Raw genomic sequence first — 23095 nt, forward strand, 5'->3', positions numbered from 1 at the left:
AATACTATTTGGAGAAACATTTGGAAATTATCTTGTCCAGCAAAAGTGAAGATTTTTATTTGGCATACCTTACACGGAACCCTCCCGTGTCGTATTACACTTGCTAATAGACATATGAAAGTTTCGTCCACCTGCCCATCATGTTCGAACGAACCTGAAGATACTAAACACTTGTTATTTATGTTTCAAAAGGCAAAAGAGGTGTGGGAGAAGCTGGCACGAAGCCATTAAAAAAGCTTGTGCGGTCGATCGTGCGGGAGAGGCAGTACTCGAATTTTTACTTCTTATGCCAGAACACGAGCTATCTATAGTGGGCATACAGAATGTTCGTGAACTGATAAATGCATACCAAATTTCAATGGGAGCATGTGCTATAATGACAAACTATGTTATTGCCCAATCCTCCGGGGCAACGAAGAGAACAGAGGGATGGACGAGACCCCCTCTAGGTTTTGTGAAATTAAATGTCGATGCTCCGTTCAATCAAGACATGCTTAGAGGAACAGCGGGAGCTGTACTTAGAAATGATAAAGAAAGATTTATTGTGGGAGGGAATTGGAAGATGGATTGGTGCGCAGATGTTTTAACAGCGGAAGCCATGGCACTACGTTTTGGCATATTACTTGCACAAAAGACGGGAAGCAACCGACTTGTTGTTAACTCCGACAATTTGGAAGTAATTGACACAATGAAGAATGGAGGACATACAGCGGGAGCGGCGGCGGTTGTGTTTGATGATTATTATTTTATGGCTTGTGTAGTTAGATTTGAACATTGTAATAGGGAAGCAAATAAAGTAGCTCATGAAATTGCTAGAGTAGCTAAATTTTCTGAGACAAGGGATTGGTTTGAGGAACCTATGAGTGATATTGTAAATTTTCTTACAGACGATGTAACCATTATTACTAATAAATAAAAGGATGTTTCATTTCAAAAAAAAAAAACTGGCTGCCTTGGTCGTGTTAAGAAGGATTTACAGAATGAAGGGCTCGTTAAGGATTTGATATTACTGCACCAGTATCTTAACAGTATTGGCAATATGATGTGCCACGTGACACAATATGAACGTATTGTTCACAATTTTTTCATTTTTTGTGTGCGGTTCATCTGAGACTGGGAGCTACAGGTCTGACATGTCAGCATGCATTGTGAAGGAAAAGCATCCTCTCGACACATATTCAACTCATTTACTCGGTACACTTTTTAGCAGCTGATTCCAGGCCATCTCTGTTACAGATTCATTATATTTTGTGGCTGGGATACCAAGAACATCCATGCAAAAATATATGACACCCTAATGTCTATGATAATAATACAATCGCTGGCGACATCTGTGTCGCGTATGGTTACCCTACAAAATTAGAAGCGCCTATATCATCCCAATACTTCCAAGGGATTCAGGGTTTATTAGGCGATTGACCCTATCCGATTTCAAACACCTTCTAAAAGTACTACAAGGATGAAAATGAACTTGCCGAGTAGGAAAACACAGTTAAACTGCCCATCAAAACTTGTGGAAACAGTATATTGTACCCTAATGTCTTACGGCCCTTTCAGGTTGGGTGGCTCAGTGCTCTGCTGACTTGATTGATCTTCCATTGCTTCCTCACATTCCTTCAGAAATCTCTCAACACCAGGATCATAAGCAGTAGCCGCCCGCAGGTATTTCGCAGCCTCAGATTTCCGTCCTTCATTTGATAGTATACTGCAAACAAATGTAAGTGGCTTCAGCTACTACATAGCAATTAGGTTTCTCTTCCAAAACCAAGGGGTGGAAAAATATAATAAGTCAATTTCATATTTTACAGGGCGCAAAGATTTCTGCTCCTTTTTGTTTCAGAAGGTGCGCATACTAGTCCAACTGCAAGACATAGCATTAAGTCACCCCCTCCCGTTCTAGCCCTGTGCAGCTATTTCTCCACTCATCGTATACACATGCATAATATGGTGCTTACAGAGTGCGTGTGAGAGTGACCAACTAGTTGGAGTGGAAAAAGATTCAGCCGATGCATACCTCCCATGCAAGGTTCGTCTAGTTTTTTTTTCCTCAATACCTCTCTTTTGACGCACCTTAAGAGCATCTCACTAAATTGTGCTTCGAGTAAAATTTACATCACCAAAAACCTCCGAACTCCAACAGATGATGTAAAATTTACATCACCGTGGAGACGGCCATGGTGAGGTGCGCCGGAGCAGCGTTGGCAGTCGCGAGGTCTGAAGAGGTGTCCATGGGGTCTGACAGCGGACGGCGGGCAGCGGGCGCTCGGCGGGAAGGTTCCGCACGGCAGTTGGGGCTGCGCGCGTTTTGCTCGAGCAAATCTCGAGTAAAAACATTTGTATCTACATCATCTGTTGGTGCAGCTTTTTGTGCGGCTTGGTGATGCTCCAATCTTTGTGTTGGGTAACTAGTCATGGAGTTAAACTAAGTTTCATAAGTTCACTACAAGCAGATAACCTGAATAACAGTGGACTAACTGCGTTACTAAATTGGCTACATGCAGCTGACACTACAGCACAACCTAGGTATACCAAGTGTTCAAACCAAACACAACAGTGAACTTATGTACGCCCGCACGCTCCTGCTACTTATAAGACACAAAAAAGATGCAATACAAAATGGGGGAACTGGCAAGTGTTCCTAGCTCATTTTGCCACGATCAATACTCGGAAGAGTGGAGACTACTCAACTTGTAAGCTTACATTGATAAAATGATCTGAAAAGGGTTTAGTTACCTTCCTAGAGCAATAAAGCCTTGGAAATAGCATGCTTTGTTCATCACTTGTTCTGGTTCCTTGAGCTCTGTTAGTCTTTGCAGGAGCTTGATTGCCGTCTCCTTATCGCCCTACAATGGGAAGTGATGATGGAAGCGCTTATGTTATTCACTGCTATTTCTAATGGCTTAAAAACAGGTGAACGGATACCCTACCTGATTTTTACGTGAAAGACCCGCACTAAAGTACGCAAGCACAAGAAGAGGATCTTGTTCTTCAATCTACACAACAGAAAGCAGTAAATCTACTGTGTGTTATATTACATCAATCCATAACCAACAAAGTACCAAAGAACATATGAGATTACAACATACCTTTGGTATAGCATGTTCAAAACACACTGAGGCTTCAGGAAACAACTTATTTGAGAACAAGGTTTGCCCCATTCCAATCAAAGCTATATGTAGATCTGGGTTTTTCTCTATTGCTGTTCTGTAGTAAAAGACTGTTCATCAACTTGTACTGTTTGCAGATGAACCAAAAAGGCAACCAGATACAAATTATACCTGATAAGCGGAACAGCTTGATCTTGGCAGCCAGCTCCCAAATATTGTAACGCTTGCTATCAGAAAAAATACAGATATATGCTTCAGAATTAATGATAAAATAATATTCCATGACAAAGATTCTATAGATTGCAGTCATCCATACTTGAAGAAGCTCCTCAGGTGAACTGGACTCAGCAGATACATTTTCATCCATTATTTTACTATCCTCAAACATAAACTTTGGAGTTGTAGACGATTCCAATTTCGATTGCATGCGAGAATCTCCAAGGGGCCACCGCTGCAAGTTATATTATAAGAGAATAAACCAAATTGCAGCAACAAAACAGGTATATACTAAAAAAATGCAATAATTTGTTCTAGCTGAGAGGAACAGGATGGAAAATTATCAAATCAATAGTTAGATTAGCATGACGGCAACTGCACATGATGCATATAAATATAATAAGAACTGCGAATGGCTACAACATTTAAACCTTCAGATGGTTTTACCTGCATTATCTTCTGACCCTCGTGAAGAGATTTTGGAGATGTATTACCAGCGAGAGCTCCAGTATCAGGCAATCCCAACATCTTGCGGACAATATCATTTCTGAGGGACAATTGCTGCATTTTAATCATTTAAAAAATTAGAATGCAATGTAAAAGCAAAATACATACTGTCAACTGCACAGTTAAGTTTGTTTAAGTAAAACGTATGAGAAGCTACCTGGCCATTTTATTGACTATTGGAACAGCAATATAAAAAATCTACAGCATAACTATGTACTCCCTCCGTTCCTAAATAATTGTCTTTCTAGAGATTTTAACAAGTGACTAGATACAGAGCAAAATAAGTGAATCTACACTCTAAAACATGTCTACATACATCCGTATGTTGTAGTCCATTTGAGATGGCTAGAAAGACAATTATTTAGGAACGGAGGGAGTACACATTAGAGGGCAGGCCTGGCGCAGTGGTGAAGCCCTCCCCACTTGTGCCAAGAGGTCCTGGGTTCGAATCAGCCTCTCTGCAGTGCACTTTGCAGGGGTAAGACAAGGTTCCCATAATCCCTCCCCAGACCCCACCTTGTGTGGGAGCTTCTATGCACTGGGTCTGTCCTTTTTAACTATGTACACATGCCAAAATCACTGATAATAGAACATATACTGGACTAACAGCAAGCTGGCAAAAATGAAAGAGAGAACTGGTGGGCCTTAAAAGCATTCCTTGCATTACTCTACCAGATCTGTTATGACCCGTGTTCTCCCTTTTCTACATAATATGTAAAATTAGTCCATGCCACATAATTATATTTCCAACTCTAGAAAAAAATAACGTAAAAGAACTGGTGGGCCTTAAAATGCATTACTTGCATACATCAAATATATACATATATGTAAGCATGGGGTTCTTAGAAAACTGGTGCAGCAATATCCAAAGTTAACAAAGAAATGGCTTCCATTGCAAGAATGAAAAACTTCAGCTGACCTGAGCTACGTGAAATAAACCATTGGTAGTCCAGTAGACCAGGCTCCCCTGCGAATCAAAGAGAATATGAGTAAACAAAATGCATCACTATCATCTGAATGTGATCTGAATGAAACAAAATTTGCACTAAATAATGATTCTTCTTCCAGTCTGTTGGTTGATGATGCATGATTACGTTTAAGATAATAAAAATCACCTTCTATTGAACTCTTAGTACAACAACATCATTACTAATATTAGCTTAAAGCTCTGCCCCGAGAACTTTGATTACTTCAAACAACTAGAGCAGTTAACATTTCAATATGATATGCTTCCCCCTCCAATTGCAGTATCTTTAATTTATCCAATGCAACGCAGTTTGCTAGGATAGCGCAAACAGGGATAAGTGGATGTACTTTTCAGTACTGTGCACTGAAAAGATCGTAATGTGGGGCAGAAATTGTCCTCGAAATAGAGCAGAAAGATATAACTATCTAATTTGCAGAATTAATATGTCTAAGCAAATTGGAAGGAACTGACCTGAGGGACCACATATGCGATAAGAAACAAAGGAATAGCCAGAATATCAAGGTAAATCTTGTAGTACTGCAATCAAGATAGAAATATTTTCACCACATCAGAGTGAAGATACACATAAGATCATTCCGGAATAAAAGTCATGTGCATTCAAATGTTATTGAGCAAGTTTTCTTAAATAAAAAATGAATGTCATATTGCAGATAGTAAGGCCAACACTGGAGCTTTCACCAAACAAAGTCCATGCCTACGCAAGGTTTTATTCATCTTACCGCAGGACCATAACTTCTACTCCCTCCAATCCATGTTAATTGTCGCTGCTTTAGTACAACTTTGTACTAAAGTTATACTAAAGCAGCGACAATTAATATGGATCATAGGGAGTACTATATTAAACCAGAAAGTCAGCATAGCAGCTCAGCAACAGCAACATTAGCATGCCCATAACAGTACAACATTTCTTTAAGTGAATAACAGTTAAAAAATATATGCCATTTGAAAGAGGAGGATCAAATATTCAACCTTGTGCAATCTAGTTACACGCAGAAAACATGTGGAGTGTGCTCTTGGTAGTACTGACCAACTAAACCCCATAAGTGCACAAATCCATCCAGTGCTACTTACTGAAACAATTCTAGTAAAAATATGTACTTTGGCGAGTGAGCTGCCAACCATTCATGCTCTTTACACAAGATGTTAGCAATATGCCAATTATGCGAGTAATTTACAGGTAACTTGCGACACCTAGCAAACTGTATCAAATATGCCATTGGTTTGAGAAACATGCCTTTGCTAATAAACCTAAAACTCCAGGGTAGTGCTTTGCCTGGCTTTTCTGGAAGGAAATCTGACGAAGGCAAGAAAACAAAGTCAAAGATAGTTTACTGCAAACTGGAGCAAGTCCTAGCTTCATTGCATATATAAAGTAGTGTTATCATCCAGTTAGCAATGAAAAGAACAGATAACCTTTCAACTCTCATCAGAAGAGATCTCACATATAAACTCTCATCAGAAGATATTTTGTGATTAAATCAAGAGAAGTGATTTCATCAGGAAACACAAAAGAAAGATTGCTACTCTAGTGTTAGGTTAATTCACAGATGGACTGATAGCTCAAACTTTGATATCATGGTCCCTCCACTAACAGACAGATGGTCATTAGCAACCAACCAAAAAAAAAAACTTCTAATCGGCTCAAAACTAGTTAAAGCCCTAATTGCAATATCTTAATTCACACTCACGTGATGAGTTCCAACCTACAGCTCCCAGGTATAGCAGTTGGACTTGTAAACCTGAATGTCCAATATTCCAAGACATGCCAACCTCTTTTCAAGAGAAAATTACTAACAGATGTGTCCAGACATTGAAATTAATGATCACAAGATGTAAGACAACACATAGTCCCTCCGTTTCAAATTGTTGGGCACATTTCGACTCCCCAATTTAAAATTTTGACTGCAATTTTCCAGTATAATATTGTTCATATTTCATAAAACCGATATCATAAAACGTATTGTTGATTACTAATCCAATGATATCAATTTTGTGTAACTTAACCCATATTCGGCATTCACCTTTTACAACTGTGTGTTGGCCAGGCAATGATAGGTAACTAACTAAAAAACTAAAAAAGGGGGAAATGGCGAGCGAAATCTTACACACACAAAAAAACTCGATACAAAACAGCAGAGTACCTGGACATTTAAATAATGGAGCCCAGCAACTAAGATAGGAAAAACAGGACCTAAAGCGCCATGTGGAAACTCGGTCAAGTTATTAAACCACAGAATACCGCCCTGTGTAATTGTCAAGAAAAACCAACAGAATATTATATATATCGCTTGAAATCAAAATTAACTTGTCAAATATGAATATTTATATCACAGATAAAAGAACCAGAAACCTTGAACATTTTCCACTACACGATGTATCTTATTAATAAAGATGCAAGAAATTTCTCTCTTTTGCCACAAGAAACAATGCCAATGTTAAGAAAATTTCTTACAATTTCCTATATGATACAAAAAATATCAAATTGCATCACTTATAAGTTATGTGAGTTCAGCTCATCAACTTTCCTTCGTTTAAATGTGAATTAAAGACATTAGTAGTTAAGTTGGTGTGAGTGGCAGACTTTGTTCTCATATAAATTACATCCGTTGGATCATGATCGAAATTTTTTAAAGAATGCTGCTGCATATGAATCATCATCTCTGTAATGGAAATTTAAGCTGCAAAACTATCCAAGTGATTTGTTTCCAATGAAATGAAACGCAAGTCTTTTGCATTCTCCCGATTAAAAACTACTCAAGTGAGCATAGTTCATGAATGCCTATACAACATTAAATATGCACTGAAAAACATGTATGGTTACAAAACCAAACCTTCACAGACGAATACTCTTTTAAAGAAGCTTAGGAAAAATTGGATACAGAGATACCTTGAACATACATTATCTAATCCAGGGTGATTACTGAGGCACATACTCCGGATGCTTGCCATCCACAGTATAAAGCAAGGGAACTGCATATACGACCAAACAGCTGAGTGAAGAGACGAAAACAAGAAAGTGCAGAATTAGTTGGTGTTGAATGCTCTTTTAATTGCTTTTGAAACAACGAATAGGGGGGAAAGGAGATCAGGAACAAGAAACATACAAGGGGCTCTTTGGAAAATCAATTGCAATGTTATCTATTCTCAAACAGTGTGAATCATAGAAGATTTTATCACGAGATTTGTATCATTACCTGAACTGAAAAGTAGGCAAAATTCCAAAGAAAGGAGGGGCAACCAAGCTCTCGCCTTTTCTTCTGGAAAAGAGAGTATTGGTCACGATAACTCCTTCCTGATAGAGGAGGGGGCAATGGAGGGGGCACTTTAAAAGGAGATATATGAGAGTAAAATCAGAGACACATAAACAGAAACAGAAACAGAAAATATAAACAATCTGAATTCAATCAGACAGGAATAGAATAGACTCTGGGAGGCTCAGCTAAAATAAACATTTCGATTTCAAGAATAGAATAGGTCTGGAAGGGGTATTCCCCCACAAATTAAGTTTACCAGTTGGTAAATGCTATATATCCGGAGATTTAAGAATAATTTAAAAAAAGATAAACACTTAAACAGCAGTTGTCTGAATCATGTATTCTGCGGCACCAGCAAGCGAATGCACACCAAACATTTGAATACAAGAAAGTAAAGTGAGAAGCTGGCGGAACATACATTTTCGAAAAAGTTGGCCGATTTTAGCAGTCTTATGAAATTGTACTATCAGGGCGGGGAGTATGATTAGCCGCATGGCCACAGTGGAGGCGGAGATTGTTATCCACCTGCAATGAAAATCAGCGGTTACATTCACAACCAAAGTTGTTCTTAGACATAAAGGATCTGGCACATTCTGAGCGAAGAGGTCGACAAGTCACAGCACACGCGAGTACCACAGAGGAGCCATGTAATCGCATGAGAAATGCCTAATCAAACCTACTAAGTTCAAATTAACACCGGCTATGGTAGCAGCAGCAATAACAACAGTAACGGAAAACTGACGAGCCTTCCACCGCACAATGCCTACCATGGCAGACCGGTGAGATTATGGAAGCCGTCGAGGACGCCGATCAAAGAGTCCATAGCGAACCCCGACAGGCCGCCTCCATTGCCACCTGCGGCCACTCCGACGGCGGCATCCGCCGCGCCACCTGCGGCGGCGGCGAGCTCTTCACCGTAATCGACGGTACTCGCATCGTCCAAGTAAACGAACTCCTTCCCGGCGCTCGCGCCCTCGTTAGCCGGGGCCCCCTCAGCCGCGGCGGGGGCGGGGGAGCGGGAGTACCAGGAGAAGCTCCGCGCGGGCACGGCGAAAGGGGGGGCGGGAGCTGGGAAACGATGCAGAGGGGCAGGAGAGGGCGGCTCGTGGGTGGGGCCTCGGTGTGGCGAGGCGGCGGAGAGGTGGGCGAGGCCGGCGAGCGGCGGCGGGAGGCGGCCGCGGCGGCCGCCGCCGCCGCCGATGCGGCCGAGGAGTCGGAGCGGGAGTGCCATGGGGTCTGTCAGTCCGTGACGTGGCCAAGGGGGCAAAGAGGATCCAAGGCTACAGGCACGTGCACGCGCTCCTCCCAGCCGTCCGATCGAGATCGGGCGGCCCGGATCCGCGATCGCCTGCCCTTTTTGCCAAACGGCCCTCACTTTGCTCGATATAGCGTACACGGGCCTCCGCCTCTCCCCTTCTGCTTTGCTTCCGGTAACGAACCCTAGCCCACTCACCGCGGCGCGACTCACAGGGCAGCCGATCTCGCGCTCCGGTCGGCGGCGGCGGCGGCGGCGAGATGGTGGTGGTGGGGGGTGGCAGCGGGAATGCGTGGGCGAAGGAGATGACCCTCCGCCGGAGGATGGCCAGCATGTATGTGCGCGCTCCCTCCCTCTCCCCAGGTTCCTCTGAACAAAATTTCCGCTGTCGAGGCTGCTAGGCCTGATTCTTTTCTGTGTGGTGTGGATGCGGGCGCAGATTCAACAAGACGCTGGAGCACTTCCCGTCGCTGAAAGACTACAACGATTACCTGGAGGAGGTGGAGGATATGAGTGAGTTGCCCATCCATCCCTGTTTGTTCTTGGATGCAGCAGTTGGCAGGATTTTGATCGGTGCTTCGATTTTTTTTTCTCTTTTGATGAAGCATTCAACCTCATCGAAGGAATCGACGTCGAGGCGATCGAGGCTAGGATTGCCAGGTATCAGCAGGAAAATGCTGAGCAGATATACTTGTCGCGAGCTAAAAGGGTATGCTGTTCTTACATACATTCAGTACAAACTCAGTAAAAATGATGTTACTGTAATAAGGCTTGTCGGCCCTGAACCCTGATTGAGAGTTTTCTGGCTGATGTGCAGGCTGAAGATCTTGCCGCGGCGCTTAAAGCAAGCAGAATGGTCACTGTGAAGGCTGGCCCGAGTGATACGGTTAGTTGATATTCGCAGTCTATGATACACTTCATATGTCCAGTTCCATCAGCTTTGTGGAATTGCAAGCCTTCATGTATGGAGAATATCCAGTACTTTTATTCTAAAGTTACTAGTTGTCAAATATTAGAACTAACAAAAGAATTTATGAAATGGTATCAGTGAAATGCTAATTTTTGAAGTGCCAACTTTTTAGATCTGAGAACGCAATGCGCATATCAGATATTTGTCAAAATCTAGATGAAATATGCTAGCTGGTTTGTGATGGAATGGTCAACTTTAGCAAGCTGGATATTCCACTAGCATTTTTCAGTTTGTGGTGAATTTGCATTTCGTCCCCAATTTATCATCCTGTCTTCAAACAAATTTTGCGTAGAGGTATTGCAACTTTAGATATGGTTGTTTAGTTGTCTAATCATCAACAGGCTATTGTCATGTTAACTTTGTGCCCTGATTTTCGAGTCGCTTATTATATTCAGTTATTTTATTTACTCCACATTGACTACTTGCATATTTACCTGTAAACCATAAAGATCTTGAGTCCTCTTCAGCTTTCCGATGATTTATGTTCTGTGCCACTGAAAGTTTTTGTTTCAATCTATCTGAAGTGATTCTTGTATTTTTGTTGTGCAAATGTCAATGTAACAGGCGGCTGGAACCTCCCAAGGTATTAGTGGTGGAGCAGGAGTTCAAGGCCAGTATGCACCTGCCGCCGTTCCTGGTGGGTTGAATCAGCCTCGTCCGACTGGTAACGCCCCGCAGCCAATCGGTGGTTCATCCGATCCTCTACATGGATATGATGAGGAGACCATGCGACTACGTGCGGAGAGAGGAGCTCGGGCAGGTGGTTGGACTGCTGAGTTGGGCAGGCGAAGAGCACTGGAGGAGGCATTTAACAGCATATTCGTATAAAGGTTAGATCAGGCGCAGCAACTGTCCCAGAGGATGCATGGTTAACTTATTACGACCCTTATACCACAGCGCGTACTTGTCCAGCTATAACCTGTTGGTTGTGGCCTACATTTTGGACATCAAGCAGAAGGGATTGAAGTGTCTGATCAGCATCAAGCGGCCCAGTGGTCGTCCCTTTTTGCGAGTCGAGAAGTTGCATATTGATGTACCTATGATCATGCCAATGACTGAAACTTTTGTCATTGCCCCTCTGTAATGGCATGATTTTTGTTTTTCGTCAAACCTCGGCTCCTTTTGAATATAATATAAGTGCTATCAGTATCACTTTTTTTTTTGTGGCAGTTTGTAGTACCTGATCGTGTTTACCAGCTTGCGTGATCTCTGATATCACCCTTTCACTCTAGTGCGGTTATGAGTATGCTTATATTTCTACTCCCTCCGTCCCATAATAAGAACGTTTTTGACACTACACTAGTGCATGGGATGGAGGGAGTAGTATTGAACCATCAACTCTAGTGCTGTTACGAGTATACTTATATTTCTAGTTTTCTACATATTTCATCATCAAATCAAATTAATCCAGGCATTTCTCAGTCCTGAGCTTTTCGAGATCTGACGATAGTTTTGTTAGAATGACACCATATAAACAAATTGTAACAAGGTTTTACTCCGGACAACATCAATGCAAATATATGCAAATATCAAGAACATTGTTGCTTTTACATGTTACAGCTTTTGGTCTGTTATTTCAATACATTTGCAGAATAGATCAATGCAAACATCAATACATTTTGTATAAAGGAAGCTTATCGCCGCTTAGAAACTAGGCTCACTTTGCAAACTTCCACATCAAACCCAAAATCCATCAGGACGAAAATCCAAGCACGTTGCTGCTCAGAGAGCTGATCCTTTGGTCCTTTGACCTCCACAAGTTTAGCTTCAGCGCCACCTCGTTCATCCAGGAAACGCCATAGCAGCAGATCGGGCATCCCGCTGGACCAGCTCCTGTAATCGAGGGCTAGATGCCGGAGAAGTAGTGCCAAGCGATGCCCACCAACGCCCGCAACGACAGCCCGTACATCGGCCATTGGATGCCGGTCCCAATTGACACCCCTGCAGGATGTCCCTTGATGTAGCTCCCAGGAGCTGATGAGCATCTCTTCGGCCATTCCATCTTGTATCCTTTTCAACTGTGATTCTATAAGGTCCTTTCTTGACTTGTAGAAGTTGTCTGTTTCAAAATCAAGAGGGGCTGTCTGCAAGAGAACACACAAATCAAGGTGTACAAAATCGTTACAAGGAAGCCAGGTAAAAAGACCATGATCAAAAACAGCATTCACTGTTAACTCAAACGTGCAAGCAGTACCAGTATCAAAAGCATAGTCGTTGCAACATGCCGACACAATGCAGGTTATGCAACTCTTAACAAAAAAAAAATGGTCCATAAGTCAAGTACCTGAAATTTAGAATGGAAAACATCGCATACTTCTGAGAATATTACATCCCACATTAGAAGGCCAAAGATTGTCATCCATATGCCACCTTCTGAATGGGTACCTTGCCAGCCACCTCCTTCATCAGCATAATACTGCAAAGCTAATTGCTCTACCCCACAACGGTCACCATCATAGCCATAAAATACATTCTTTGCTCCTATTTCACAATTCAATGGCCTTCCTTCAATGTTCACCTGGTAACAAAAGATATGTGACGCATCCCAATGATAGATTATTTAGCATTTCCATGTTACCACCTCAATCCAGTTGACAGAGACACACAAAAAACTTTCTCCTGACTGACCATCAAAGCAATAATTACCTCTTTTATGTTTCTCTTAAGAGAATCAGCATAACTGGGAACTTTCCAGCGCCGTGGAGGTTTGCCTAAACGCAGAACTCTCTTCTGCAGTGCAATCTTTGACCCAGCACGGATCCATGGATCGGTCACTCCTCCTTCAGCTATTGAAAGGCTCTCATTAGGGCGACCCATATGCTCCAAATCAATAGATAATCTCAGTGTCCAATATCCTCGCCGTCTACCAGAAGCAACTTTACTAAGTAGTATCTTTAGAGTCCTTATTGCATCTGCATACCTGCAGAATAGAGTCAGCGTGATATCTAGTTCCCCCAAAACTAATAAGATAGGTACTGAGTGAAACAGCACACTCAGAAGCTCTTTAAAATTATAAATTTCAACAAAAAAAGGAAATGATCCCTCCTGTGAATGCATTCATATATTCATGAGAAGATTAGGTTTCTTCATGAAAAAAACTGAGCTTCAGTTCAAAACTTTACATTAATCTATAATTTGCATACAAGATGAAACTCAGCCTGCCTAGTGTAAGTGTATGCAACTAAATATCTTTTCTTTTAAATAGTGCAACTCAATATCTGACAGCTGTAAGAGAGCTAAAGCACCCAATTATGCATACAGCAGACCAGAAGACATGTCCACACAACCAAGAAATAGTATAGTCAAGAGTTCCAGTTCAATTGAAATTGAATGAAACACATAAATTCATGCAAATATCAGTTGAGTTGATCCATAAGTTTATCACAACTTACCTGCGTTCGCGTTCGTAAACAGAGACCCCTAATGTGAGTATTTTGGAATAGATCCAGGTAGATGAAAAGCATGAATAGAATGATGGAGGAGAATCAGCTAAACTGCTATCTTCTTCTTTTAACGGAGTGCATAGTCGATTCTCAGACAAATCAGTGCATCTTGACACTAATTCCATGTTATCATTATCAAGAGATTCATCCATGAACTGTGCCACTCGAATTGCCTATTTGAAACATAAGATGTTAAACACATATGCAGATCGGCAGGTTATGCTTCTGTTATTTAGAAAGAAATGAAAAGTTCACCTCTTCATACTCAAGTAAATCATTTCTTTCTTGAAAAATACGATGAACAACGCTGCATGTGTATTCTGGGAATTTCACCAGACCAAGATCCACTAATAGAAAGGATGAAAGGTCTTGATCACCATTTAGAAAAAATAGCCTCTGCATGGTTGCTCTCAATCATCAGACTGTTGGATGTAATAATACTGTAAATAGGATAAACAGTTTAAGCAAGATCTATATTCACCTGAACAAGCCAGACAAGTTCATCAGCCATGTTGGAGACTCTTATACAGGTTCCTGTCCATTTAAAAATTCGCTTTGGTAGCACTGTGCTGCATCAGGAGGTGATTTTGTTTACAGGGCCATAATGTCCAAGAATGACTGAATGAAACAAGGAAAGAGCCTTTACCAGGTTCCATTATTGTACATAGAGAGAAGGGTGCTAAGAAGCTCATGTCGACGAGTGCAGTTTGTGTTATCCTGGGAAGCAAAATAAAGGAATGTGATATTCATTGAGAAAACCAGCTTGAGTATAGAAATCAACTGCAGGTTAGCGCAGAGAGAAAAACAACTTGCAGTAGCTGGTAGTTGATCAAAATATCAATCAGTTTTCCGGGGGTTTTTTCAATATATAGAAATGTGATGCTTGTATTCTTGCATATTAGAGGAACACTGTGTTAACAATGCCTCGAGACTTGTGGTGATTGTGACAACTTCTGAAGGAAACCTAAAATTGAATAGAACACTTGAAATAAGGTATGGATGGTAGTTACAACGTAACACTCCGATGCTAATACATATTGTCAGGCTATTCCTCTACCAATTAGAGCAAGATTACATGTTTCTAAATATCTGTCTTTCACTGGTGTACATTATGTGCTATCAAGTATCATACTCAGAAGTTGTTGGGCATATTTAAAGGAAAAGGTGTAGTTGTATACCCACATCATTTTCTCTGAGCATTGGTAGGCAAACATTATGGATAAATGACTGATATTCTATTTATTGCTAGATCATATGCCTAAGTTGTTTTGCAGGTTATGCATTATCATGGTTGTGCCATCACTGACATGCTATTGTGTGAGTATATGTGAATCAGGATGTGTGGATGCAATGTAGATCAACAGCACTACTACCAAGCTCGCACTGATATGCTGCCATACTGGTATTAAATAAACTAGTAATCCTGTACGTGCAATGCAATGCACGTCGGTATTAAGTAGGACATTAATTGCCCACTTGATATTAGGTAGGATATTAAATGTGTGTTAATCAGGTGGTTAGCAGTGATGTTTATAATAGTTATGATATTAATTGCATGCTAAGCATGTCAGGCGCTCAACATTAGAGCCATGTAGGTCACTGGATTGACATGGTTTGATGGCCAAGATTGGTTGGATCTGCCGTTTGGGTCTTTTTATATTGGTATAGATATAGTGCAGGAGTAAGGTTTGCCTCATACTCCCTCCGTTCCTAAATATTTGTCTTTTTAAAGATTTCAAATGGACTACCACATACGGATGTATAGACATATTTTAGAGTGTAGATTCACTCATTTTGCTCCGTATGCAGTCACTTGTTGAAATCTCTAGAAAGACAAATATTTAGGAACGGAGGGAGTATAATCCTTCCCCAGACCCCACCTGGTGTGGGAGCTTCTAGCATTGGTTCTATCCTTTTTTATAGATATAGATGTGCTACTACCAATCCTAAAGTAGTGTATAACTTCCCTAAGTAGCAACATGAACAAATGGTGATTCTAAACAACAATAGGAAAATGATTGGGTTGGAAAAGGCAAACGACATACTTTTGCATAATAAGAAAGGAGTTAAAGATAAGATTGAAACCTTACGGAGCTCCTTTAGGATTTCCTTCATTTCAGGAACACTTAGCACATTGAGAATCTCTTCCATATCATGTTCAAATGGAACATCGGTGCAAGAAAACATGTCTATGTAACCTGCCACTATAAAAAAAGAACTTCCAGTTCAAATACCTAAAGAATGGCAACATGCCAGTAACAAAAAATGAGTAGGGCTACGTTATTACACTTCAACTCCATGGCTGCATGCTCAACATCTGATATCTCACGATACGAAATGCTGCTCAACCGAAACCATGGCCCTGCAAAAAATTCAGTTAGTCAAGTGCAAAGTTATGTTTGCTTAATAAATGGCTCCCTTTTTCTTAACCTACTAAAAGTAATACATGCACTAAACTTAAGTCGTTAGCACTATACACATATGGAACATGAATGGAGCCAATTCAACATTTTACCTATCAATGGACATTATAGACATCAGGAGCTAACCTTTTCGAGTGTAAATCTTCACAAAAAGCCTTTGGCCATCATTTGATAACGACTTAAAAGATCCTATTGGATGTTAAAACATATACTTTGTCATTAAGATTTCTTGATCATAAGATGGAATGGGAAGGAAATAAAATAAACAACCTAAAAATGATGTTTCCGTATCACTGAAAAGGTGTGTATGGTTGGTCATAACATCCAATAGCATCGTATTGAAATTTGCCTGGTATCTTGCACTGCTAGGTTGCTGGAAATTTCCATTTCTAACAACACCAAGAAAATTTTCCCACAAGGATTGTTGGTACCTCAGATCTTCATAATTCTGATTGTCATTTTCACATTTCTGACAAGTTAGCTGGATGGGCACATTGTCAAGCTGTTGTTCAGGCAAACCAGCCACAAATCCCTAACAAGATAGGAAAGTAAGCAATCAGGAGTTGGATGGTTATCCAGTTGTTACAAAAAAAAAATCTGGCAAAAAGCGATGCTCGAAGTTGCAGCAAAAACCTCACGGCTTTCCTATAGCAAACACAATAAAAAAAAATTACTGCCACCAAAATCGATGGCATCAGAAAATCTGACACAGAAGTCACCACCAGATTTTTTTTCCCTAGCCTTGCTGGTTTAAGGGAATTAATCTCAATAAAAACTATCAAAGCAAACTTTCAGGCTCAAAGAGAGTGTTACTTCTGATTAAGGATCTGTTTACACCAGAGTATATGCGTTATTCTACTTAAATACTTTCACAGCTAGCATGGGCTTCCAGTGACTTGAAGGGCTGCTTGCCCTGAGTATAAATGGATATGAAGTCGGTTCAGTCCTTTCCAGGGATTTAGTTAGGCAATGTACCTCCCGATCCTACAAACCTTTATTCAAACTGAACTTTCTCTACAGGTAGAGTAGGTTTCCATACAAAAGAGTTTTAGGTGGGAGCTTGTATATGAACATATGAACTTTGTTGGAATCCTGATTAAAACAGTGGCGATGTGCCTACAGTTTGAGAGAAATACCCTAAACTGCCTGTCTGAGAAAACTCGTTGAGACCGACTACTGACAAACAGCTTAAATTACAGACACAAGACAACCACCTAAAGTCATTAACATGGTGACATAGCTCACAGCTGAAATTAATGCAGAACAGGAGATGCGCTAGACCTTCCTTACAACTGCTGCGGTATGAAAAGGACAGACCCAGTGCTAGAAGCTCCCACACCAGGTGGGGTCTGGGGAAATATTATACGAGGCAAGCCCTACACCTGCCCAGTGCAATGCAGAGAGGGTGTTGACTGTTGAACCCAGGACCTCTTGGCACAAGTGGGGAGTAATTCACCACTGCGCCAGGCCGTATGAAAATATTAAGGTTTATAGTCAATAAGCATAAAATTAGCTAAAATGTGAGAGCAGAAAAATACAGAGAGAGATCATATATGATGTTACAGTTGTTCTATCCAAATGCAGCATCCAAATTAAAACTTGTAGCCTGACTATGCGAAGTTAATTTACTGCGTCTTTTTAGCATCAGCGGGCATTCACTAAGATGGCATGGAATGAGATTTCTAAGAGAACTTACCACAGGTGTTCAAGGCTAGTTTATTCATCACTAATCATTCAGCGTAAAGTTGATGGCATATGTTTGTTCAACAAGAGAGCAGCCTATATAACTCTGGAGGACCTAACAACTGTATGCCATATTACAATTCTTCTGCAATATAATAAGGAATCACCTCGCATTCAATAAAATGTGTGTCCAATAGAGGAGCCAAGACTTTAGCCAGCTCTCGAGGCAGATATCCAAGCATCTGCGCAGAGTCAGACCCTGCATAAAGCACCTATCCATGGTATTAAGAAAAAAATCTACATGAATGGGATGTCAATAGAAAATATAATTTATTCATAAAGGATGTAAACCTTGACAGCATCAGGGTCCTTGGCATTCTGGGGGTCTCTTACAACAGTAATGCCCATGCCTTCTTGCAGTTCAAAGCTTTCACGGAACCTCCCGCCCACTATGACAGTGTCAACAGCTACCGTGGTGCTAGAATCCGCGTCTGGACATGCATCGATACTGACAGAAGTTGTTCCTGTTGAAAGCGAGCAGGAAGAGGCCTTCTCGACTGCATCGTCATTTTCAGCGTTCTTCATAAGTGGCAAGCCAGCATTTGAAGGTGTACATGTAGTAAGCATCTTGGAAATGCCAGCTGAACCATCCAGGCAACCAGTTAATAAAGCGGTTGTGCTATTCTCGGGACTTCCAGTGTCACTATTCATGGAGCAAAATTCTCTGTCAGTGGATACATCTCCATCAGTCAGTCCCTTGTTTTCTGCCTTGTCAACATTGTTCACAATGTCTGGAGTATGCTCAACTGTTGTTTTCTTACTGAATCTGAAATCAAGAAGGCTGCTCTGTGCGAACTTCCTTTTCGGTCCTCTCGTGAGGCATATATCTGCACAGTTCATGTGAAAAACAGAAGTCTTCAGAACATTATAGCACTGGTAAGCATGGCAAAGCTTCCTATGCATCCCCTTACACCCAGAGCAAAATCGAATAGAACCTGATTATCCTACTGAATCAACCAGCACATCAACATGAACTTGTAATCAGAAAGTACCTAACCGGGTCGAGCTAGGCCTTTACTTGGGTTGTGATTGTCCAGCAGCGATTAGTCAAGGTCAACGCAAGCGGCATTTAGGAATAGTACCACGGCTAAGCAAGCTTACAAAAGAAGCGATTGTTCCGCTGATTTCAGGAGAAGTGGAGAAGTGTGGAGGCTCGCGTACGGACCGAGGTGGGTGTTGACGCAGTAGTCCGAGCCGGGGATGAACTCGCCGCAGACGGGGCAGGCCACCCGCTCCGCGCCGGCGCCCCCTCCCGACGAAGAAGGGCCCGCAGCGGCCGCTTCACTGGCCGCCTCGCCCGCGCCCGCGTCGTCGGCCTGGAGAAAGAAACAGAGAGACGTTAAGCGGCGGAGAGACGGCATGGGTGAGAACCGGCTGGTATATGGCTTTGGGGATTTGACTGACCTGTTGGCGGGAGGGGGAGAGGAGGGCTGCGGCGAGGGGGGCGGGGAGAGGGGAGCGGCGGCGGCGGCCTATGAGGCGGACCAGGCTCTCCCTGCCGGTCAGCATGGCCCCCGCCAGCGCCGTCGGCGGCCGGGACGGGGCCATGGAGGAGGGGACGGGCCGGGAGCGGCAAGGCGAGGCGAGGCGGCGCGCGACGGGGCGGGAAGGAATGGGAATGGGGCGCCGCGCGGGGGGCTCAGTGGCGGGCTCGCGGCTTCCAGTTCCAGTCCGCTTGTTTTTCTTTTCGCGGCTAGTGACACGTTGGGGACTTCGGGGTCGGGATGGGCCGGACGGCGGGTATTGGGTGTTGGGTTTGGGTTTGGGTTGGGTTGGGCCTGGGTTGACGAGTGCGTGCGCCGCACCGTGCCTGCCTGCTTCTGACTTTTTGGGTTTGGGGAATGTCGTGGTCTTAACCTTGTTAGGCACAGAAGACGTCTGCGTACATGTTTTTATAAGGAGAGTAGATCGATCGGTTGGTACATCGTGTACAATATTATACGCGACGAATTGCAGCCGTGGAGCTTGACATTTGACGAAATCGATCATTAATCATCTAGCCGTCGATGGAGACATCATTTTCTCGAAGAATAACCACGTCACCTATTTTGGGACGGAGGGAGTACATATTATTGACAAGGCACGTATATTCATCAAATCTAAAGTTAAAATACATCTTTTTCTTTTGTCATATATATATATAGCTCATGGGCTTTGGGGGCAAGCCTCCTTTTCCAAAAAGAATTAGCTCATGGGCTTAATTTGAAGCATGAATACCTAAATTACTAGCATATGCTTCAACATGGACCGTATACAACTTACAATTTATTTTTATTTTTGAACATAGAACAAAAGTATATACCCACATACACACACATATATACAACTTTGGAATAAATCATTCGTACCTATAAAGATAAGCTTGCATTAGGTTAGACTTGAATATATAGAGCTTGACAAGAATCTATTTTGGTGAGGGGGGAGGGGGGCAAAGACAAAATAATAATAATTTAACCAACCGCAAGAAAACAGAACTTGTAGCCTCTAGACAAATGTATAATTATATTACTCATATTGGTTGCATAATACATGTATGATTAGCAACATATACTTCATAGAACTAACTACACCAAAATATACGACTTGTCGACTTGGATATACCACTCAACCTTCAAACTTCAAAGTCATTTTGTGAGCCAACTAACAACTACTCCCTCTGTTTCTAAATATTTGTCTCTCTAGTGTTTCAACAAGTGACTACATACGAGCAAAATGAGTGAATCTACACTCTAAAATATGTCTATATACATCCGTATGTGGTAGTCCATTTGAAATCTCTAAAAAGATAAATATTTAAGAACAGATGGAGCAGTACAAAAGAAGTGGTACTGCATAACAACTATGAATATAACCAAAGTGAATGGGCAACTGGTGGCAACTACTACTTAGCACAACATGCATGGATGAACCAGGGAGCAGCCAAGCCCAAGCGTGATTAGGGAATAGAAAGTTTAGAAACATAGGCGAAGCAAACAAGCAGACGGGCCTTTCCCAAAGTTGGAGGGGCCACTACTACCTGGTAAACAAAAAATCCCCATTGAGTTGGGGGGCCACGCCCCCCCGGGCTTACACATAACTCCGTCGTTGAATATACACACATAGGGTTTTTTTGCGAATAAAGCATCTCCATTACTTAACCAGAGTTATTACATTCTTGTTGACAAATGGCGTGAACCTCCACGGGTGCACACCTTAACCAAACAACAGTTTTTGGAAGTGACCGACCCAATTGGGCAAGAGTATGACTAGCTCTATTTTGCTCACGTTTGATGACTGAGATTACATGTTGTCGATCACTAAGGAGATTTTGAGTCTCACGTACCATAACTGCAAAAGGTGATCTGTTCGCTGAGGTGTCGCAAACCATACTTGCCGCCCACTACTAGGGAAAAGCCTAGCAGTAGCGCGCATATTAGGTCTATCAGTAGCGCGGGCACCTGTGCTACTGATAGGGCGCTACAGCTAACATTTATCAGTAGCGCCTGCTGGCCCGCGCTACTGCTATACATGTCTATCAGCAGCGCTTTTGAGCAGAGCGCTACTGCTAATATCTGCAACGCTTTTATCTAAGCCGAGCTACTGGTAAGAGTGTGTTGTTGCTAACTTTTCTCCCCTCGCTACTATTAGTTTTTTTGTTGTTTTTTTGCATATTTGTTTTGTATTTGAACAGGCTTTATACAATAATCTTTAGCATATCATACACATATAAATGTAATCATAGCATCAAATCATGTCATCATCATAATCATCATCCAACACAAAGTGGTCTCTCGTCATCATCTCAAAAATAGCGATCCAAGTCTCAATTACTTGCAACTACATCGTCATCCATCTAAACAATGATATACGCGAGAAGAGTTATCACTATGAGTGAGAGCGGAACTATGCAGTACATGAGTTCGTACCCCTCTCTCTCACTAGTGTGAACCTAAACTAACTACTGGTTGTCGCTCGGAAACCGAAAACCGGTGCACCTGGGCCTGACACTCTAGCCACTCGTCGTATACTCCTGGCGTAACACTTCTTCGGCATCGATGATCTATGCACCTACATCGTCACATGAGTTGATGATATGCAACATATATAGTTGAGCAACCCAAAGAGACAGACTTGGCAAAAATAAAAGCAACATATCATTAAGCATAAATAACAAAGTTCATCGTACCCAAAATGCCCTAACTAGAGTGATCTTCGCTAGTCGAGGAGGACGGTTTAATTACATCACAAATAAAGTTTCGTCATGCATAACTCAAAGTTTCGTCATATAGTAAGTATGGACTAAACGGACACATTGTCATATATCGACAATCACTCAAGCATGTCGTGCCATCCATCCAAGTCAGGGAGATAGTCCCTGAGCTTAGTGAAAGGCTTCATGTCGAGACGCTGAGCCGCTACACGTGTTCAGACGTCTTGCCGTGACATTTCCCTTTTCTCGTAGAACAACCCTGTTTTTTCGAGGACCTCCTTCATAATGATTTGGGCAAGTTCATGATGGATGCGATAGAACTCAGCTCGAAGCCGATGATCATTGATATCTCCTACGTTCCTTGCTCGTTGCAGAATATGGGCATCCCCGGCTGTAGGTGACATGCGAAGGTTCTGTCGATCCCGTCTGTACTCCATCATCTGGTGTATGACATAGAATCCATCATTAAGACTATCACTCTGTTGCTGGATGCAGCAGAAGTCGGTCTTATAGCTGAAGGCGGCCCCGTCGTTCCTAGTCTTCTTGATCTTGATCTCTCCACCCCATACGCCGTAGAAAAAGATAGCACTGTTGAGAACAGGCTTGATGTGGGTCTAATCCTTTTTGTTCATGTTCTTCGACGAGTCCAAGTAAAGAGCGTGGGAGTATCGGGGGTAAAGGATAATGAGGACGGCGCGCCCATGGCTGCGCAAAATAAGTACACCTCAAATTAATTAGCCTCCATCGTGCAAATGAATGATTGAAATCAAAGGAAGGATATCCGCGCGGATGACTTACAGGGGATGATAAGGCACGAGAATCGTCTCCTTGTCCTTATTAGCGACCATGAAATTGACGAGGTAGTTCCTCGCGTATTCACGGTGCTCTGCGCAGACTGCCAAGAAGCTCTCGTGCATGAAGTACAGGTCAGTGACACAGATATAAGGTATCTGCTCAATCCCGATAATGTAGTTCATGTACAAGGCATAAAGGCGGACAA

At 42.1% G+C, this 23095-nt stretch overlaps 3 protein-coding genes across 3 annotated transcripts; 1 reads left to right on the forward strand and 2 right to left on the reverse strand.

Moving 5' to 3' along the window:
• Positions 1–1183: 1183 nt before the first annotated feature.
• On the reverse strand, positions 1184–9303 carry LOC119338836 (ALBINO3-like protein 2, chloroplastic). The gene is made up of 15 exons (XM_037611056.1): positions 8840–9303; positions 8491–8597; positions 8013–8140; positions 7717–7788; positions 6960–7061; positions 6053–6112; positions 5269–5334; positions 4750–4797; positions 3771–3884; positions 3424–3558; positions 3279–3334; positions 3087–3204; positions 2928–2993; positions 2734–2843; positions 1184–1705 (listed from the first exon to the last, which is right to left on the reverse strand). The coding sequence occupies exons 1-15, from the start codon at positions 9301–9303 to the stop codon at positions 1543–1545; spliced, it is 1809 nt and encodes a 602-aa protein (XP_037466953.1). The 3' UTR covers positions 1184–1542.
• A 179-nt stretch (positions 9304–9482) lies between these two features.
• LOC119340097 lies at positions 9483–11459 on the forward strand. The gene is made up of 5 exons (XM_037612007.1): positions 9483–9661; positions 9767–9840; positions 9933–10036; positions 10145–10213; positions 10862–11459. Exons 1-5 carry the CDS (start codon positions 9588–9590, stop codon positions 11123–11125), a joined length of 585 nt encoding a protein of 194 aa, XP_037467904.1. The 5' UTR covers positions 9483–9587; the 3' UTR covers positions 11126–11459.
• Positions 11460–11792: 333 nt separating this feature from the next.
• On the reverse strand, positions 11793–19521 carry LOC119340972 (fanconi-associated nuclease 1 homolog). Its single transcript, XM_037612874.1, has 15 exons — positions 19311–19521; positions 19072–19222; positions 18198–18733; positions 18014–18118; positions 16434–16695; positions 16290–16352; positions 16028–16102; positions 15826–15944; positions 14387–14457; positions 14222–14309; positions 13996–14136; positions 13690–13913; positions 12944–13217; positions 12582–12815; positions 11793–12381 (listed from the first exon to the last, which is right to left on the reverse strand). The coding sequence occupies exons 1-15, from the start codon at positions 19452–19454 to the stop codon at positions 11932–11934; spliced, it is 2937 nt and encodes a 978-aa protein (XP_037468771.1). The 5' UTR covers positions 19455–19521; the 3' UTR covers positions 11793–11931.
• Between the last annotated feature and the right edge of the window lie 3574 nt (positions 19522–23095).

Source organism: Triticum dicoccoides, chromosome 7B, assembly GCF_002162155.2.
Source record: "Triticum dicoccoides isolate Atlit2015 ecotype Zavitan chromosome 7B, WEW_v2.0, whole genome shotgun sequence".
Taxonomy (NCBI): domain Eukaryota; kingdom Viridiplantae; phylum Streptophyta; class Magnoliopsida; order Poales; family Poaceae; genus Triticum; species Triticum dicoccoides.